Source organism: Diadema antillarum, unplaced genomic scaffold, assembly GCF_040938485.1.
Source record: "Diadema antillarum isolate AM-2024a unplaced genomic scaffold, OU_Dant_1.0 scf00000129, whole genome shotgun sequence".
Lineage (NCBI taxonomy): Eukaryota > Metazoa > Echinodermata > Echinoidea > Diadematoida > Diadematidae > Diadema > Diadema antillarum.
Genome location: NW_027271018.1, coordinates 1,067,141 through 1,088,678, shown reverse-complemented (window position 1 = coordinate 1,088,678; position 21,538 = coordinate 1,067,141). Strand labels below are relative to the sequence as shown.

The window sequence follows — 21,538 nt, the reverse complement described above, 5'->3', positions numbered from 1 at the left end:
AAAACGTACCCTTAATGTCATCATATTTTGTATGTGCACTCTTTGTAAAATTTTGTTCATAAAAAAGTTGTAGAAAGAGTCAGTAAATGAAGATTGAGAGCAAGTGCCTTACCAGACTGGGCAATAACTGCACAAAATACTGTAAAAGTGGAAATTTTCGCAGTGTTGAAATTTTTGCGTATTTCGCACAGCCAGAAGCTAGTGCGAAAATAGAAGCACGCAAATATTTTTGTGTGCCATATGTTCCAGTACATGTAGTTGATGTCTTGATTCCACGGAATTATAAATGCGCGAAACTCTTCTTGCCCGGCCAAGCGCGAAAAATTAGTCGCGCAAAAATATCCACTTTTACAGTAGTTTTTGAGGTGGCAAAGTAAACATGGCACCTTTGGACGCACATTCATTATGTCACCACTTATAAAACAATATGTATGCCTGGATTTGATATGGGGCCTTTATTAATCTACTGTAATTTCTCTGATTTTATCATTATGAAAAAAAAAATCCCTTTCTGATTTTGTTATTATAAAAAGAAAATCATTTTCTTTTTTTCGTGATTACAGTTCACAGCATCTCAGGACAAATTCTGGTTCTGGCTTTCACTAAACTCCGTCGTCGACTTCTTCACCATTCCTCCAATCTTTGTCTCCATCTACATGTCAAGAACATGGCTAGGTAAGTGCGGTCTGTCTGTCTGTCTGTATATCAGCCTCTGTACATCTGAGTGTCAGTATTTCTGTATGTCTGTCTGTCTGTCTCTATTTGTGTTCCAAGATCTCTTGGTAACCTGCATTAATGAATGCATTTGTATGTATCTTTGTGTATTCATGTCTGTACTTGTTTATGTATGTATGTATGTATGTACATGTATGTGTGTATGCATGCATGTATGAATGTGTATATCTGTACTATGGAGCTGTGTGTGTGAGTTTATGAATGCATGAATGTGCCTTGTTTTTTGAACTGTTTGTGTTTAATGTTTATATATGAGCCTGTCTGTGTGTATATGTGTGTACATTCATAGAGATGGGTAAAGATTTTCTTATAGATAAGTAACAATATTTTATGTAAACACACATATTCACACACACATACACACATACACAAATACACACACAAAATGTGTATAGTGCCGGTGATAACCATAACTATGAAAGGTTGAAGTGGAATAGTATTTTACACACAGTTTAGTGACCAGCAAAATGCAGTTTTGTGTCCTTGGATATATCGGGTACATTGTTCAGTCCCCCCCCCCCCCCCCCACCCCATTTTGTTTACCTTTCTATAATGGATACCTAAATTCTGTGTACATGTCTTCATGTGATCATAAGTTGAATAATGTCTGCCATACAAGTTGCCATTTTAAGCAACCAGTGGGTGGAAATTGTGTTAATGTGTTTACACGACCACTGCAAGATGTCGTTGCGGTTGTGTATATTGCACACATGCACAGGTTGGCAGTATTTGGTGAACAGGAAAAAAAAAAGAATATCATCAACTGCCTTAGTGTCTGATGTGAAATGAATTTCTAAGTAGAAGTGGGTTGATGGCTGTGGTATGGGGCAGTGAGAGGGGGGAAGGAGGGTGCATTAGTGTGTGCTCATCTGGGCATCGGTGTCATGCGGCATTTGTGGTGTATTAAATGCAGGTCGGGGTCGCGTTCCGGCATCATGCCCTCGTCTGAAGCAGTCGATGGCAAGCGCACGTTTCTGGCCGACATTCATTGGCACAGATATGCAGAGTGATGAGAGAGATTAATTGTTTATATAGCAAAAAATTTTCACACATTCAAGGGATCGTATAGTTTTGGTTGAGACCTAATTTCAGGTTTCTAACATTTTTTGGTGAGATAATGAGAAACCTCTTATGAAATATGAAAGAGCATGTAATTCTATGAGGAATTCAACGTTTATTTGATGAAAATTGGTTTTGAAATGGTTGAGATATCCAAAAAGGGGCAATTCTAATAAAGTGTTGGACTCACACTTTGTTATGATCGCTTTGTTTTACTTTGTTTTTGGATGTTTCAGTCATTCCAAACCCGATTTTCATCAAATAAACTTTGAATTCCTCTTAAAATGGTATGCTCTGTACTATATCATAAGTGTTTTCATGGTATCTCGCAAAAAGTTAAAAGCCCAATTCTCATCTCCACCAATACTGTACCATCCCTTTAAAAGTTTTCTTAAAAAAGGAAAAGAAGCCCAAAGAAAACAAATGGTGCTACATGTTTGTTGGAAACTATTGAACAGAAGAGATTTGGGAAGCTAAATTCTGAATTTTCAACAGCAGCTGCGATCTAACAAATATATCTACACAGAGGGCGATAAGTGATAAAGATCTGTCATAGCATAGCTTCGCCCCCCTGCATTATTATTCTCTTGATTTCATGAAAGATTCTAAATTGTCATTTGTGCAAAGAACATATTCATCTATCATGCTCTTCTGTTTGCCCTGCCTCAAACACAATTAAATACTACACTGAGGGTACTTGCAGTTAGATCTAGACAACAGTCAGGCCATTCTTTTGGCACGCTGGACCCACTAAACCATTTTGCTGGAATGCTGTCCTCCCCCCCCCCCCCCCCCCCCCCCATGCATCCCTGCTGGAGGTAGTTCGCATTACTGGGTCAAGAGCAGTTTTGCTCTGTTGGCATGGTTACGGAGGACATGGCTGGTTTATATAGATTCATCTGCTCAGCAAGGGTACTTGAATTGCAGTGTAATGGCGAGCATGTCCCGGGGAATGAACTCTTTTAATCGCCATATCTCTGCATGGTACTTGATAATAAAAAATATGGATTCGAGACTGCTCTCATTTCAGAATCGGCAAGTGTAAGGAAGAATGATGGAGGCTAATCAAAGAGATATGATTGAGGAAAAAGGGAGGGGTGGGTTAAAGACTTTATTAGACCCAATAATAAAGTCCTGTAGATGTGTATAGTACTTTTTAAAACCGTTTGAAAGAGGCCCGAAGTGCTATTTATCGACCAGTTTGGGAGCTGTAACACATGAATTGCTGTATTATCCCACTTGTAACTGCTGTCTGCTGTCTGCTGACTGCTTGATGTTATCTCATGTTTGGCTTGATGATCAGCGGAAAGCAGCAAAATGGCTGTGCTTAACCTGTTCCTTCCACAATTTTCTGAGAGCCTTCAGTGCCCTCTATTAAATGAGATTGTTTTATGCAGGTCGACAGAGAATGGACAGGTTGGTAATCCACCTGTGCAAAAGCAGTCAAGCGGTACATGTAGCGCCTTTCCACGGTCAACTGCATGTGCCATTGAACAATGTAAAATATCGATCGGGCGCAAGGTACATGTATGAATAGAGCATGTGCTGATAGGCTTACAAACTCTTTTGTTATACACAAAAGAGGCTCCTAAATGGGGTCAACAAAAGTCAAAATCTTCTGAGCTTATCCTTGATCGCTATGTACATCTTCAGATGAGTTTTATGGCAAAACAAGCAAACACTTCATTGAAAAAAAGGATAAATTGGGCAATGATACACACAGTTTTCATACAGAAAGAGGGCAGTTATTGACAGAAGAAACTCTAATCTTTCCATCAAAGCCATTTTTCTGGGCAGCATAACACAAATTTTTGTGAATGTAGGCTATGAATACAGACGGTCTTGTCCACATTTTGGAAACCTGGTATATGCCGTATACCAGGTTCCTATACTCAGTTGACACCATGGAAACCTGGTTTACCAGGTTCCTGTTAGCAGCGTTGCTGCGAGTAAATATAGATAGTCATTCCAAATTGCCATCAGTGAGAGTGGTGTAGTTGTCCAACATGTCATTTCAGATGCTATTTTTTTTTTTTTTTTTTTGCCATCCATGGAATGAAAGTTTAACATACAAGCAATACAGGGCATTTTGACTTAGAGTAAACAGATGCAATGTTTGCATAGCAGCAAAGAGGAAATTCCACTGTAAAGAGGAAGTATTCTATATCAAATAGGAAGCAATTGTAGTTGTTTTGGTTTTCTGTGCTACTGAACAACAGGGAATAAGGAAATACTGCCAGGAACTGTCCTAGACAGTTTTAATTCATTAAGAGTGAGTTAGTTTCAAAATGTATGTAGTTCATTGCATTTTTACAGAAAAAAAGGGGAGAATGTGTTTACCGTAGAATCTATATAAGATTTGTAAACACACTTAGTTCCTTGTAACTTCATGACTGTTGAGGAATTTTCTGCATGCATTTTATCTTCCGCCTTTTACTTTTTTCAGTGTAGAGTAGTAGGTAAACATCGGAGGGACTTCTAGCAAGCTTTTCATTCACCAAGGATGATTATTAAAGACAACCTTCATGGTATTTACAATACATTATGAAACTAGAAAAGCACTCTGAGAGCGCAAGGCCTCCGCCAAGCAGCTACTTTCCACCGATGATCTCGCTCTTCCCAAAGAGATTTTTCTCCTCTCCAACACTGGGGAAACATTCTTTGGGCTCTTCCATAGAGATCAGTGATTTCCACCCATAGGTATACATGCTGAAAAATTGCCCGATTTCCCAATATAGAAGCCTTTGTTACGTCATAAACCCTCAGCTGCACAGTGTGCCTCGCTCTAGCAGAAAGTGGAGCGTACACTTTAGTGCGCGCATGCAAACCTCAAATACGTGCAGCCTGAACTCCCAAGTTCGTTGACCACACCTGCCATAATATAAAAAATCCTACATAAATTCCCCAAAAATTCTTGGATCACTACCAAAATTTAATCATCGGTTACTTGTATCATTTTAAAGCTTTCCTGCAAGTTTCATCCAAATCCGTTGACTACTTTTTGAGTTATTTTGCACACGGACAAACTAACTAACTAACTAACGAACAAACCAACGGTAACGAAAACATAACCTCCTCCCGTGGCAAAGGTAACTACAGGGTATCATCACATGGCTTCCTTGTGCAAGCATGGTAAACTTGTATACCCAGGGTTTCCAAATAATAGATGTGAACAGACGGTTACAGCTCGTTATTCTGAAGGTTCGTTATTCTGAAGGCTCTTCAGTCCGAAGATTTGTTATTCCGAAGGTTCGTTATTCCGAATATCATTTTCGGATTAACAAATCTTCGGAATAACGAACCTTTGGAATAACGCCACAAATGTTTGGATTAACGAACCCTTTTTCATTTTCGGATTAATTAACCTCTAGGTATAGGGGATTTGTGTGTTTCGGATTAACGGACCTTCGGAATAACGAACCTTCGAAATAGCGGACCTTTGGAATAACGAACTGCACCCGAACAGACTTGTGGCAGACCATTTTGTTGGCATTATTCATATCGTCAGCTGAGAACCAGAAGGGCGCTATTGCATTCTAGGATTTGAGAGCAAATAGAAATGAAATTATCCATTTTCATGAAGGAGTTATTTATTTATTTGATAAATAATGGTAGATATGTAAGCATTGATCCAAATATTGGGTAAAAAGGCACCCTTGTGGTTTTGATTTTATACCTTTAAGTGAAAATGAAAATACTCTTAAAATTGACCCCATAATGTAGAGGAGATCAAACTCTACAATGTGATACCAGTAATTAAATACCCTCCCCCTAAAAAAAAACTACCCAACTACCCCAACAACAACAACAACCAAACCAAAAAACAACAACAACAATAACAACAAACAAACCACAAAAACAAAACAACAACAACAACAACAACAATACTGGGTACTGCCTTCTGGTTCTCAGGTAATGATATAGTTTTATGTATTCCTTGGTAAGAAAGATTATTCCTGATCACCAGAAAAGTATTCTTCCATATGATATCTCAATTAGATAGCTTGTAACTGGGTTCTCAGGGGAAAGTTTGTATGGATACATATTTCTTTAGTAGTCAAAGAGCCCAGTAAGCACCTTTTGAAAATGCAAAGTCTGCATCTCAAGAGTGAGTTCTCAAAACTACCTAGTGGACACCACAGCTCAGTTGTGCCCCCTGCCACCCCACCCCCTCCTCAAATATGTCATAGATGGCAAGTCCAGAGTGTTTTTGTCTTTCACAGGCAATGAGCGAATGATATATTAGCTTTCAGGCCCATGGTCCAGTGAGTTTCATGGATAGTGACAAAAGACAGAGGATGACATTGCCACATGTGAATGAGGCTCAGGGGCAACCGAAAATGTGTTCCCACTCATGGAATTCTTCTGTACCAATTTTGTCTGGTGTCAAAAAAAACAAAACCCCAACAACAATAACAACACCAGCAAAATGACAACAACCCTGCAACAACCAAGAAACATTTATTGCATCAGTTCTCCTAGTTTTGCTCTTGTTAAACATCCTGTATGCCACCCTTGTAAGTACGTGTAGTTAGGCTAGACAGAACTTGGGCCACATAGACCATAGGTCAGACAGACCATGGACCTGGATCAGCTAGACCTTTAGGCCAGGCAGGTCTTGAGCAATATAGCTCATAGGGCCAGGCAGACCTTTGGCCAAAAAAACCTTGGGACAAGACAGACTTTTGGACCAAATGGACCTACAGGGCCAGATAGACCTTAAGGCCAGACAAACTTTGGACCAGACAAACTTTGGGTCAGACAGACATTTGACCAGGCAGACCTTGGGGCTAGACAGGCCTTGGGCCAGGCAGACCTTTGGACTAGACAGGCCTTGGGCCAGGCAGACCTTTGGACTAGACAGGCCAACAGGCACAACAAATCTTGGGTCAGACAGATATTCGGCCAGACAGACATTAGGTCAGACAGACCTTTATACTGTGTCAGATAGACCTTCAGCCAGACAGACTTTGTGTGGGATAGGCCTTAGACCAGACAGACCTATATACTGTGTCAGATAGACCTTCAGCCAGACAGACTTTGTGTGGGATAGGCCCTGAACCAGACAGATCTTAGGCCAGACAGACCTTTACTCTGTGCCAGATAGACCTTCAGCCAGACAGACTTTATGTGGGATAGGCCTTGGACCAGATAGACCTTTATACTGTGTCAGATAGACCTTCAGCCAGGCAGACTTTGTGTTGAATAGACCTTGGACCAGACAGATCTCAGGCCAGACAGACTTTTATAATGTGTCAAATAGACCATCAGCCAGACAGACTTTATGTGGGATAGGCCTTGGACCAGATAGACCTTTGAGTCAGGCCCATTAATCAGGACACTGGGCCAAGCAAACCTGGGTGCTGTGGTTAAAGGGGAAGGCTAGTAACTGATCAGTGGAATCAGTGGAAATGCTGGGAGATGATTGTTCCGATCCTTATGGGATTCATTCTAGAGTTCATTGTATATCTATTGTTGTGTGAAAATGATTTGCTTCAGAACGGTCTCATATTCAAGTAATGTGCAGATTAATGCTCCGTCACTGACCAGGGACGCTAACCTGGAAGCATTAAATTGCACATTACTTGAATATGAGACCATTCTGAAGCAAATCATTTTCACACAACAATAGATATACAATGAACTCTAGAATGAATCCCATAAGGATTGGAACAATCATCTCCCAGCATTTCCACTGATTCCCACTGATCAGTTACTAGCCTTCCCCTTTAAACCTTTGTGAAGAAATCATGTGTGTGATATGAATTCATTCATTGATGGGCAGTAAACAATTTCCTAGAATTTTTTGCTTGTGTTTTGAATACCAAAATGCAGAGATTATTTCATTTATGATGAATTTTGAGAATATTTCTGTAGTCCAAGACACAATGGCTTATCATTGTAATACCTGTTTTCTTGTTAGAGCTGTACTGCACTTCTTGAGCACTACATTCAAAATCAAATCATGGGATTAAAAATGCTATGACTTGATTTTCAGTCAATTTACAACTGTAGCTTTAATAATCCAGCCAAAACTACTGTGATTATTTGATTTTGCTGACAAATACATGTACTGAAAATAACTACAATGTTCACATGTGGTTGGCTACCTTCAGCTCATGAAATATGTAAAATGACCTGTGTAAAATGATGTGTGTTGATTACAAACATAAATTGTGATCTATTGTCATGAAGGGGCACTGACTCACTGTGAGAGCTGCCCACAGAGGAGCTGTTGTAGCCCATAGATAAAACTACAGACTATAAATCATAAGGTCCCGGGTTCAAATCCCCTTGCAGTAGCTGTGTGCCCGTATGCAAGGCACCGTATTGCCCTTGCCAGTCGATCCTTCCAAGGGGACCCAAAGCTGCCAGTCTCACGGCTGCTTACTTATAAGCATTCATTGCCTAATTAGCAGCAACATCAATTACAGAATAATTTGATTTACTCCAATTCGACTTATTAGATTCAACTAGCTCTCAACAAATGGAGAAATTCATTGGACTTTTGCAACCCCCTTCCCTCCCCCCTCACATGTGATGAGACTGCACTGACTTCTGTGTACTCAGATAGAGCTGCATCTCGTTTACAATGCATGACCCCCCCCCCCTTCCTCTACCCAACCTACGCCTCCATGTCGTCATGCGTCTTTCTCATTAGGTCACGAAAATTGGAGAATACGCGCCAAATTGACAACACACTCACTCACTCACTCACTCTTCCTCCGGTAAAGACGCGCCTGCTAATTACTGCCTGCCACACTTTTGTCACGACCTCCGTATCCCAGTGATAAATAAGGGAAGAAAAAAAAAAAAAAAGGTCCGACCAGACAAACTTTCGGTGCATACGATTATCTACCAGACTGTAGTTGGCCAGACAGCCCAGGAGTCATTAGGCTGCCTGTGAGAATTTGTTCCATGTTCCAGCCCTGAAACGGAATAAAAATCTCATTCATTCACAGTGCAGAGTGAATGCGGTTTACAATAAACTGAGATGACAGAAAGAACAGCAAAATGGTGAATTTATCCCCCCCCCAAAAAAAATAAATAAATAAATAAAAAAAAAATGGAAGGTATCAGAAATTCTTATTAGATCGTGGAGTGCATTTTCATAAAAAAAGTGCACAGTGTCAAATGTCTTCTGCTGGGTGATAAATTCTTGACAAACACCTGATTACTCTAATTGTAGGTTTGTTATCCTTTGGCAGTTTTATGCAATTGATTAGAATTTATAGTAACATTCATATAATCTGGGCCCTGTTTTATGAAGAGTTGAAATTGATTATATAGTTGATTTCAACTGTAAGTCTATGGCAGCCTGTGTGGTAAGGAAATTTATAATTGATTATATATTTTGATAAAACGGGGCCCACTTACATTTATAGAATTAGTTATATTTGTAGAATTTACAGTTTCAAGACAGTTATAATCACCTAAATGTTGGAGTAGAAGTATAGAGCCAGGTATACCTGATATCTTCATCTGCAGTGCATAGAAATGAATATGAATTCTGTCTTATCCTTCTTGATATGTTTGACATCATTTGATATGCTATGTGAACCACAGACATTTGTCACAAGAACTTACAGAATGTCAAAAATTGTTCTAAAAGCTTTGATAATGAGCAGAGAAAAGCTGAGGAAATGGAACTACATAAAAGCAGCATGTCAGAGCACAAAGAAATATTAACAAAGTGACACATTGAAGGGCAATATGGTGAATATTTACCGTACTTGTATGTGTGTGTGTGTTTATGTGTATGTGCTTGTGTATGATGGTACAAGTGCACAGATATTTTGTGGTGTGTAACTATGTTGTTTGACATCTCTATTTTGTAGTGCTTGGAGTACTCACTATCTATATACTATCTTTTTGTGATACTCTTTATTGGCAACTGTGACTTGTTGAATGTTTCCGCCAATACTGTATAGTTATACATGAGGTCTTTTTCCTACTTTTGTGCAAACAGGATGCTATTAGTATAGGGTCGTTCTTTCATACTTTGATGCTGCTGTTTAGTATTTTTTTCAGTGTACAGTCGACTGTATTTTAATAATTCATACAATATATTTCTCTATTTTATTGCCCAGGTTTGAGATTTCTCCGAGCCCTACGTCTTATGCAGCTCTCGGAGATCCTGCAGTTCCTGAGTATTCTCAGGACCAGCAACTCCATCAAGCTCCTCAACCTGCTCACACTGCTCTTCACATTGTGGCTGGGATTTGCAGGCATCATACACCTGGTGAGCAAGACTATCTACCCCTTGAGTTTCCTGGTGTTGTATATAGTGGACCTGACAGAAATTCAGAATGTTAGCAAATAGTTCGTAGTTGACAGTAGACTTGACCAAATGAGAAGGTTTACCCATGGCTTTTTGTAAGTAAATTTCTTGAATTATACTTTTTTTGTTTGTTAATGAAATGAATTTCCAATAGAAAACATTACTGGATGAAAATGCTGCCACATACTAGTCTTCAGGCAAGTCATATTTTCATTATTTTGTAATCTGTGAAGATGAAAATGGTAGTGTAATTTCTTTATGCTAATTCAGAGTAGACGTATCTCCACACTCATAGTACATCAAATGCTACATTCATACATTATTTCTAAGCCATTCAGTCGTTCCCTACTGTTCTCTCGAGATGTACATGTATACATACACTCGCACACCAGTGCACACACACACATACACTTATGTTTGTGCAGGTCTTAACGGAACCATTTTGCGCATTGATCCATTGGCGGGCAATCGTATTGATTTGCTGAGCATGTGCCCTGTCCCGCAGGCCGCTCATTTAAACTGGGGCGAAGCGTTGTCTGATCGCAAGATTATTGGACGGATGGCGGATAAGAATGGCATTACTGCATCTTTCGGGGGGGGGGGGGGGGGGGGGGGGAGGGATAGTTCCAAGGGCACTGCAGCCATATATTATATCATCTTAAAGGCATTATATAACATTTGTCCATATTCTCTCATTGTGAGTATTACTCTCTTTTCTTTTCTTTTCTTTTTACATATTCTTCTCCTGTACATTTTTGTTTAACTTGCATTTCCTGTGATAGTGAAAATTGTAAATTAAAAATTCTGTATGGTTTTAGCTTGTAGGCTATACATTGCAAGCAGTTGAAATAATGGTGCTCATGAAAGAACACACATACACTGTGTATACATGGTATGCTGAATTTCTCAGAAGGCAAGTTTTATTCAAAGTATGCACACACACACACACACACGCAGATATACTTAGTAGATTATGCACATAGAGAGTAATACTGCATATTTATAATTCTGCTATAAAACTGATGAGACTCGCAAATCCTTTCCCATCTTGAACAAATGAGTCGCCTCTTCCAGTACTCTGTCCATCACTCAAGTCACATGATATTATTTTTTGTCAATTCTCAGAACTCATAAGTTAATGTATTAGGAGGGTACATACCTGACACCAAAAAGAACCGGAATGGTACATGTGAGTAAAGTCCAGATGGAACTTGTATTATTTCTGTTTCTTTAATAGACAATATACATCACAATATAGTGGTACATTGTTCATTATTGATAATATCAAACACAAGGGATGAATAAGTTCTCCATTCTGGATAGACACCTCCAGTGCTTGTGTGACATCAGGTCAATATTACTTTATGTTGCAGATCCTATTCAGTATGAGTAATATATCCCTGACTGGGTAAAGATTATATTACTCTTATAGTTAAAGGTGCGTAGACCCAGTAGTTGCAGGGGCGCTGTTGGATGATAGTGCCGATTATAAAATGGGTTCAAGAATGTAGCCAATTGGAAGTGCTGAAATGAGTCACGTGTGCGTGCATTAATTTCTTAGTAAATGCACGGCCGGGGCCTGACGTACGTCACAATGTTTACACTAGCAGTGCGCACTCAATCAGTTGTTACAAGTGCGTCACGTGCTACTATACGCGCTGTCAATCCTGTAAACAGCTTCTAGTTCGGGCTGCCACAACAGCCGGCGGCCTTTCTTGTGCATAACACGTGGTGTACGTATACTCTTGTACGTACGTACAGTACTTATGTGCGGGATTTCCGAGTGCAACGTGCGTAAATGTTTGGGACGAACATCTTTGGACATCTTGACTTTTGAGCGAGTGCTACATGTAGCTGACTGGTATTGACCCACAAAGGTACGTGAATAATGCTGTTAGTTTTCGACCCATTTTATAAAACAAATGATGCACAGGATTATTTCGTGGCGTTAGTGAAGGTGCGGCTCACTCTCGAGTATTGACAACGGTTGCAAACATGCACTCGGCTGCGCCTCATGCATGTCGCACCATTGTCAATGCTCTCGAGCGCGCCGCACCTTCACTAACACACTCTATCCTGTGCATCATTTGTATATCACCGTTAGCATTGAGATGAAGATTGCCGAAGTTGAGCTGTCATCAAGAGTAAAGCGTGTAGGTGCTGCTAGGCAACGTTGCCTTCGTTGTCTTCTGCGCGTCACGCAGTCTGTAGTGATGCCAGGGTGCATGCTTCTTAATATGATGTCACAGAAGAAGTTTGCTAAAGCTGTCATCATCGAATCATGAGCCGACCTGTGATCGGACCACTGACTACAGTGGATCGGACTTCTTTGGACTCGTGGAAATGGGTCAAAGCGTAAGTGTTAATGAGGAGTCGATAGCATAGGTCTCCATAGGAAACTTGCGCCATGCGCCCACATACACATTCGACTAAACCACTGGGTCTATGTGCCTTTAACCTGTTGAAGACGAGTCCCGAGTATACTTGGGCAGGTGTCTATGGGAAATGCGTGTTGTAGCAATATCAGCCCATCCTCAACGGGTTAACAGTGAGTTACAACCTCACTGCTCAGCTTCTGGCATTGCAAGGATCCCCCTTCCTTCCCATTCCTCCTCCTATTCCTATTCTTTTCCCCCTCCCCTGTCCACCCACCCCCTCCCCCTTTCTCATCTTCCCCTTCCCCTCTTCTCTCTTCCTTCCCCCCTCCTCCTCATCCTCCTCTTCCCCCCTTCCATCTCCCCTCACTTTTCCATACCCCCCCTTCTTCCCATTTGCCTCACATACCCCTCCCTGGTTACTGCTTGGCACTGTGCAACTTATCTTCCGTCTGTATCTGATTGCAGACGAATGTTAGCCTTCTGTCCTTGGGGCAACCTGAAGATGATGACAATTGTCAGTCAGTGCAATTTACTGAGCATCACACAAAGGCTACCAGATTGGACCAGTCAGGGCTGATCTTAAAGGCATAATTTACCATTTGCAGATGAAACAAAAACCCAGCTTTAGTGCTTCAAAATAGTTCTAAGATGTGAGTTAGGGACAGAAACAATCAATGTAAAAAATTGAATCAGTATGATTAATATTAAGTATTGTTAGATATAGAAAATGTGAATAATAGTCATAACGAAAATGTTTCTAGAATAAACCGTTTACAGTTATGGTTTATTGAGAAAAATAGTGATATCTCCTCATATTTTAGGCTTTATTCCAAAAGTTTATCATGGTAGAATGTTTTGTGATACATCTGACCTACACATATGCATCAAATGTGATATCTCGAACAATTTTTAAATCACTGTTCCCAAAGGTAAACAGGACCCTTGGGCTGGGTTGAAGTAGAATTGGCTTGCAATGCAGTAGCAGGGTAAAGATGACTGCTTAAGGCACATGTTAAGATTTGCACCAACCAATGCAAAAGCATGTTTTTATTTAAAGAAATAAAAAATCCAAACAAACAAATGATTTAATGAAGGGATTGATGAATAGATGAATAACAAAAGATGAGTTGGACAAAAGAAATGAGTCAGAAATTTGAGAGAATAAAAGAGAACAGAACACCGCAAAAAATAGTATCAAAACATAATTTCAGTGAGGAGTTATACATGGTCAAGTTTCGCATTCATATTGGCTGCAAAATACAAGTACCGATAACTGGTGATAAGTTTAAATTTTGAAGTACATGTATCTGTGAAATACATTATAATACACGATGAACTTACATGTATGTACACCATAAGCGTGGTTGCAGTGTATTTCTGTGTGTTATTTCAGATGCTGTTGCAGATGCTATTTATAGTTTCTGTGTACTTGATTGTATATTTTTGTTTTGTTTTGTTTTTGTTGTTTTAGTCTTTTGTATTTCATTTTAATTGTAAATTTATACTCATTTGATTGGTCTACACCAATCAGAATCCAGTGCTTATAAGAATTTCAACTACCGGTATATACATGTATTATATACACCTTTTTGGCAACCACAGACTAAAGTGCATTTATAGGAGTCATAAAAATTCATGATGAGATTCTCGCATTGGATTTCCACTTCATATTTGTCATGAGACGGAATCAATGTCTTGGGGCACTAATGCACATGGGCATTTACAATTATATAAGTTAAGCGTTCCCTCTCCCATCAATCTATATACAAGTTTGTGATGTCAGCCCCGTGAGATGAAGATTGCGCCATACATTTTATGTCTTTGCCCGCAAATCTCGGTGTATGCTGTCAAATTAAAGTGACAGCGATGTTGCAATCACTTGTCAGTCTTAATGGTGGGAAAGCCCTTGATGGTCTCATGGCACTGCAGAATATTCTGTTTGGTTGGCAGAGACCATCTCCAAGGTGAAACTAACTGTAAAAGTGATGCAATCCTGTCATCCCGTTCCCCCGGCAACGCTGGAGTAATTATAATGGCAGTGCCCTCGGATGAAACAATGACAATACTGTAAGAGGCTACCATGGACAAAGAAGCCCATATTGTTGTTGATGTTGTTATTATTATTATTGTTGTTATTATTATTACTACTACTACTACTACTACTACTACTACTACTACTACTACTACTACTACTTCTACTACTACTACTACTACTACTACTACTACTACTACTACTACTACTACTACTACTACTACTACTACTACTACTACTACTACTACTACAGAGAGTTGCTGTTATTATTACCCATACCAAGGAAGTTAACTTTTTATTAGTGTTGATTTATTTGTTGATTTTTTTTGTAGGATTTTTATTGGGTAATAAGGCCGACAAACAAGGAAATTCAAACTGCGCATATTTGAGGTGTGCATATGCGCAATGAGCACGCATTCGAGGCGCATTATGCAGAAAGATGCTGATGAAATTCTGAGAGGCGAGATTTTGAGACAAGACTGAAAAGTGTCTCTTTCTCCAGGAAATGATGGCGATTCTCTGCATGTATGGCTGCGTGGCAGAGGTTTGTGCTCTCTGGGTGCTTTTCTCATTGTTAGTATTAATATGATTATGATGATGATGATTAAAATTATTGTGATTATGATAATGATTATTCCAGGTGGAGAATTCCGGGGACCCCTGGGACGAGTTCAGCAACCCGCAGCCGCTCTCCTACTGGACCTGCATCTACCTCCTGGTGGTAACCATGTCGACCGTCGGCTATGGTGATGTCGCCGCAAAGACCGTGCTGGGCCGCATCTTCACCACGTTCTTCATCTTTGGCGGCTTGGTGAGAGGACAATCTCTCTCATTCCCCATTTACTTTACACGCCAAATATTTCGCGGGGTTTTTATTTTCGCAAACTTTGTGATTCAGGTGCAATTCACAAATTTAAAAACAAGCAAAAATATTAACTCTGATTCCAATATGAATACGACATGCACACATACATTTCTCCATTCAACACTTTATTCCACAATTGCGAATTTAATCACTCGCAAAATTGTCGGGAAGTCCCAATTTTCATGAAAAATTGGACTTGCTAAATGTATGGCATATACAGTAAACAGGGCATTTAGAGTGCCGCAGGAGCACTCCTGAATCCCTCTGAATTCTGTATGAATAGACAATCAGGCCCTGGAGTGCTCTAAAGTTATGCCCCTCTTGAGGCTAGGCTCGTCTAGGCTCAGGAGCGCTCCTGGGGGAGCATTTTATGAAGGGTGAATTTGCTCGAAGTAGACATCTGATTGGAGAGAAGGCAGTGAAACTAAACCTACAGATTATTAGTCAAAGATAGGCCCAAAGTCAGAAACATCATCTTAGAGCTCGAAAGTATGCCAGAGGCAGTGTGTTTACAGGTTGACCTTACGTGATCTTCTGTAGATATCAACTTTACTGGGCCCAGTGGTGACTCATGAGATTTAGAAGCCAAATTTCTCGAGATAAAAGTTCAAGGGTGGTAGACTATTGATTTACAATTTCAATCTCTTTTTTAAGGAAAAACTTCAGATAGGAATGCCCAGTGATAAAAGGGTTTGGTAAAATATAAAGAAAGTAATATCCCAGTTGAATCAGACTAGTGTTGTTAAATCTAAAGAACTATGAGAGTGGGATTAAGCAACGGGTGGAGTGCGAGATTATACTATCCTACCATTTTCATTTTACGGCAGTTTTGTCCTCTAAACATTTAACCAACCAGCATGCCACAAGTGAGAAGTTTTAAACATGAAGCTAAAAGAATAGATTCTAAAAAAACAAAATAGATCATTACAAAGATCATAATATCTATCTTCCTTTACATGGAGGTGGAATAGGTATGGTGGAATTGGTATGTGACAATTAGTTTAGGAGAGACAAACACTGCTACATTGAAAGGTTAGTTCTATTATCTGTTGCAGATATTGTAATTGGAATAGATTTGCCTTCCTTATTTTTTATTTTGGCTCTGCCAGGTATTTGCATCACACCTTGAAACCTCACACTTCTTTAGGCAGATTCGTTGACTTGTACCGACAGAACAAAAATTATATCGACCCTGCACACTTTAAGCTTGTAGACGTAGTGTGTTTGTGATGATATCATTGATGATACAGATTTATGTGTGATTCTATTTGTAGTTTATTTTTTATCTGTGGATGCAGTCTTACAGATAGATGAGTCTATGACCATGGCCAATAAAGCCTATGTACAGGAATGAATGTAGGGAATACCTATCAAGGCTCGACCCTAACATTTATTTTAGGTGGTCCTTATGTGCCACTAAAATTATCAAATTTCTCTCTTTTTTGTATGACCCAACAATGATACTTGACAGCATGAGAAGTAAAGAAAATCATTACAACATAAAATCATCTAAAGACATTAAGATAATAAAATGAACAGTAGTAATCATGTGGAAATTAGCAGGTATGGTAAAATGCTACGAATACTTCTTACCGTGACTTTAAAGTAAGAAAGAAAAACATCAGAAAATGAGGGAATGTCTATAAGACATGAAATTATTTGTAAACCATTATAGTCGTAAATGTGAAAATTAGATATGGGGAAAGGCCTTCAAATTACCACGTGCTGTGACTTAGTTCACATCAGCATATTTAATATTGAATTGAGATGTTAACATTTTTTTTTTCAGAATACACATGTTCATGAAGTGTCTATGATATTTCACTAGGGATGTACCTAATTCCACTATTGGATAGAAAAAAAAAAATGACCATGAAATTTGGCCCAGGGAAAAATTAGTATGGCCAAAGTTAGTCTATTTTTTGCTATGAAGACTAGTGGTGTTCTGACAACCCTTGTTTCAGCAGCTGGCTGAAATGCGTGCAGTTGTCTAGCACTGAGCCATTAGTTATTCTCCCCTATTCTAGATGAAAAAACAAACAAACAGAAAAGCAATGTACACTCCCACAATTTTTGGTGGAGTGATTACGCCACTAAAACATATCATTTGTTAAAAAGTAGTAGCCTAACATCTATTCCTGGCAGCCCCGGGCCACTGCTAATGTCAAGCCTCGCCTATGTTGTAGAATGCCATACCATAAAGATACTGAGTACACTAAATCCATGTTATCATATTTTGTGTGTGTTCTCTCCATCTCTTTTCATCGTCTAGGCCTTGTTTGCCACAGTGGTTCCTGAGATCTTTGAAATCTTTGGACAGAGGTCCAAGTACGGTGGCTCCCTGCAGTCAGAGAAGGGCAAAAAGTAAGTGTACTTACAAAAATTGTTATGCAATCCTTTTTCCCTACCCACCACCTCACTTGTCAGTTTGGGGACCAAAATATATGTATCCCCCACCCCTCTCTCGAAATATGATTTCTATCATGTTTACCCCATCGATCAGGGCAAACAATGCATTTGAATGTGTATGAGTGTATGTGTATGTGTATGTATGGCAGGAAGCAATTTTCTGCATTTCTATTTAATTCAGAGCAGTATCTCTCACTTGTCAATCTGTATAGATAGATTGATAGATAGATAGATAGATAGATAGATAGATAGATAGATAGATAGATAGGGAGAGAGAGAGAGATTGAGCGAGGGGGCGTGAGAGAGAGAGAGTTTATTCATGTTCATATATCATATATGTGTGTGTGTGTGTGTGTGTGTGTGTGTGTGTGTGTGTGTGTGTGTGTAAATGGCAGAGACAAAAGTGAAACAGAAGCAAGACAGTCAAACAATTACACTACATTTTTGACACTGCTTCTCAACTTGTCCTGTACTGTCTGGTGTGGAGAGCAAATATCTACATATCTACTGGCCATCACCAGAAAACATGCCTTCATTTTAATTTTCTTAATCAAATATCAATGGTGCAGCAAAAAATTGTTTCCTCATGTGGAGTCATCTGCCAAGAGGAAACTCGCCTATCTCTTTGTTGTTTGTTTGTGACAAGCTTTCTCGCGAGCCAGGAAAAATACCTTACGCCAACAGTCATTAATTTTCTGCAAACATTATACAACTCAAGAGCAAGCCAGCACACGATTTTTTTTTGTCATAACATTCTGTAAATAATAACAGTCAGCTGTGCGTGAGTTGAATCCATTGGCACGGAAAGAGAAGCTTCAAGTTCAACGTTTTCCGCTGGCGTGACGTAACTAGCAGATGCTCTTCAAATTTCAATTAGAAAAGGAAGTCTCTTTGAGTTACAGACAGAAATTTGACTCTAAGTAGAATTGACTGCATGCATTTAAATGACACCAACAATAATCACTCTGAAATGGCTGCAGAATAAGATATTTCAGTGATTTCTGGTAAGGTTGTTTGCCTGTTTATTGCATACCTGAAATTTCCAAAGTATGGGATCATGTGCGTGATGTCCTGCACAAATGAGCCACAAAGAGCTGTCTCCAGATTTCAGGAGTGTTTAAGATCTTAGGCAGAAAAATAAAAATACAGATTTCAACACAAACTTTCTGGAAGCTCTTATTGTCAACCATGCAGTAAAAGTGGGAGAAGGTATATATTTTGATACAAAACAAAAATTATCTTGCTGCCAGAGATAAGCAGTGTGTGGCTAGAACATTTTAAATGTCATCATGCTACTCTGGAGAAGACAGATTTGAGACATACTCCTTTTTCCAGCCTTTCCACAAATATTTCAGGAGGCAAATGAATCTTTTGTCAGTTGTTTTTTTTTTCCCCTCTTTGAATTCAAACGTCCTTGATGGAGCCACCTATGCTTAGCATGTTTTAATCTCGTCCATCCAAGCTTAACGCATGTCCTCGCAATTGCATCAGAAAGTACATACACCCCTAAAACATAATATGTCCATTCTATACTACATCTCTACCCCTTCCTCCCCCCCCCCCCCCACCCTTGTGGTGAAAGCAAATTACGGGAAAGACGGGGTAAAAAGTGAAGAGAACAGAAATGCTGACATCAGCAGCAAGAGCTAAATTGTGCGGCGGAGCAAAAATGTTTGGCAAACATACAAATTGAGTTTCTGAACTGTCAAGAGCTTGTTGTTCCTGCTGTACACAAAGGAACCAGAGTACTGTTAGATTGGTTGGGGGGGGGGGGGGGGGGGGGGGGGAGTTGTGCGGAGGAGAAGACAAGACGTAGGAATCATCCTGCTCTGTATGTTACGTAGCGAGGGGCTGTTTGCATTTTGTAATCGTGCACTTGTTCGTACTTTTTTTTTAAGGGGAAGTATCGGTTTAAAAAAAACAAACAAACATGTAGTGTGTGACCTGTGTGACCTTGATGCTTTGAACACGTTTCATTCTGAAGGCGGACACATGTGTCATCTCTGCTAATGTAACTAAAAGCACGACATAGAAGGTATTCTTTGAAAGTAGCTGTAGAGATCACTTGCGGCCTTAAATTGTAAATGATCATTTATTCTCTGGGAAGAATGTGCTCTTATATGCCCTGGGCATGTCACAAATACATACCAGGTAAATTTGTGTGCACGTGTAAGTGTTTTCAATGCAGGCAATGCTAGGAAATAATAACGATGACAGTAATGATAATAATAAATAGCCATTATATAAGGCTTAATGCAGGCATCTCTAAGCGCACTGGTACAGAACTGAAAATACTTGCTGTCCACAGACACATACACACACACACACACACACCCACCATAAATACCCCTATTATAACTGGATGACACTCATAATTCGTGTACACTAGCAATGTCATTTTTATACCATAGTCATGAGAGGTGATACTGCGAACACCTTAGCCATCACTTAGTGAGTGTCTTTGTGTATGTGTAGGTGCAGTGGGCTGTGGGTCGTTTCAGAATTGCATTTTGCCCGGGCCTCACATTGCTGGGGAATTGAGTGGAGATCAAGGTGTGAATACGATTTAATTTCATTACAAGGGGATTAGGCCCACGGTCTTGTTTTAAATGTCTGACCTCTTGCTTCCGCAGATTAAACTTGGATGATAAAAAGCTATTAAACCAATGGACAGGTCTGTATTTGAAGGCCTTTGCAGCTATGTATATGTGTGTATGCATGTGTGTCTACATTTGCAATCATTTAACCAGGTGACTACTAGATTATATTTAAAGAAATGGTAATTTCTGAAAGACTCAGTAGATTTATATCACATCCAGCTCCCAAATGCTAAGGATTAATTATGTAAATAGAAGCAGAATAAAGGTGTTAAGTCAGTCAGAAAAGGGCATTTGATTATAAGTTTAAGTTTCATACTTGCTTTTGAAGTGCTGGCGGAAGAGGCAAGAATCCGTAATCCGTTAATGAAATGGAAGGTTCCGAGAATTTTTAAGACGGATTTAGTGTGCAATCAAATGACCATGTGCGAGAGATCAGCCTACATGTACGTCATATGCAGTTGCTGGCAGGCAGCAAAATTTTAATTTCCTTGTCATTGCTTTGTGTGTATGCGTATATGTGTGTGTCTGTGTTTGTGTGTGAGAGAGAGAGAGAGAGAGTGTGTGTGTGTGTGTGTGTGTGTATGTGTTGCATTTTATATGCATATATTGCTCAGGACGTCATAATGATATCGTAATGACATATTGGTCAATGGCACATTGAGAATACCCTGTGAAAGAAAAGGGCTCTGTTATATTAAAGTCACCCAGTTTCAAGTCTGTACACCAAGGGAGCCAAAAGGGTATGAAGTCAACTTCTTGAGCTATTGAACCATTGCCATCACCATAGGCAGCGCTTAGTACTTTTGTATGTCAAAATGCCAGTTTGGAGTCTAGTTTCACTTACGCATTGAGCCAGAGTGACTTTCAAACACAAGAGTGTTTTACAAGGGGTCATGATTACTTTCACTTTTAACTAAAATATTATTGCAATTGTTGTTGTTGGGTTGCTTTGTTTTTTTGTTTTATTATTATCATTATTATTATTATTATCACCGTTCTTATATAGCGCATAATACCTTTGGCAAGGTCTCTATGCGCTTTGGAGGGAGACAAAGTAACATACATTTTGTTTTGTTTTGTTTTGTTTTGTTTTGTTTTGGTTTTTTTTTTTGTGTGGGGGGGGGGGGGGGTTCTGTGAACATCGATAGGCCAACAGCATGTAGATGATGCTGCATGTTG

General features: G+C 39.5%; 1 protein-coding gene across 1 annotated transcript in view; it reads left to right on the top strand.

The window, feature by feature from the left end:
- The window catches only part of LOC139720559 (calcium-activated potassium channel subunit alpha-1-like), a 235,292-nt gene that overhangs the window by 75,504 nt on the left and 138,250 nt on the right, over positions 1-21,538 (top strand). Inside the window, exons 4-7 of the mRNA XM_071631911.1 lie at positions 564-675; positions 9,885-10,036; positions 15,126-15,296; positions 17,623-17,714. Of these exons, the coding sequence (XP_071488012.1) occupies positions 564-675; positions 9,885-10,036; positions 15,126-15,296; positions 17,623-17,714 (527 nt within the window). The remainder of the gene's footprint in view (positions 1-563; positions 676-9,884; positions 10,037-15,125; positions 15,297-17,622; positions 17,715-21,538) is intronic.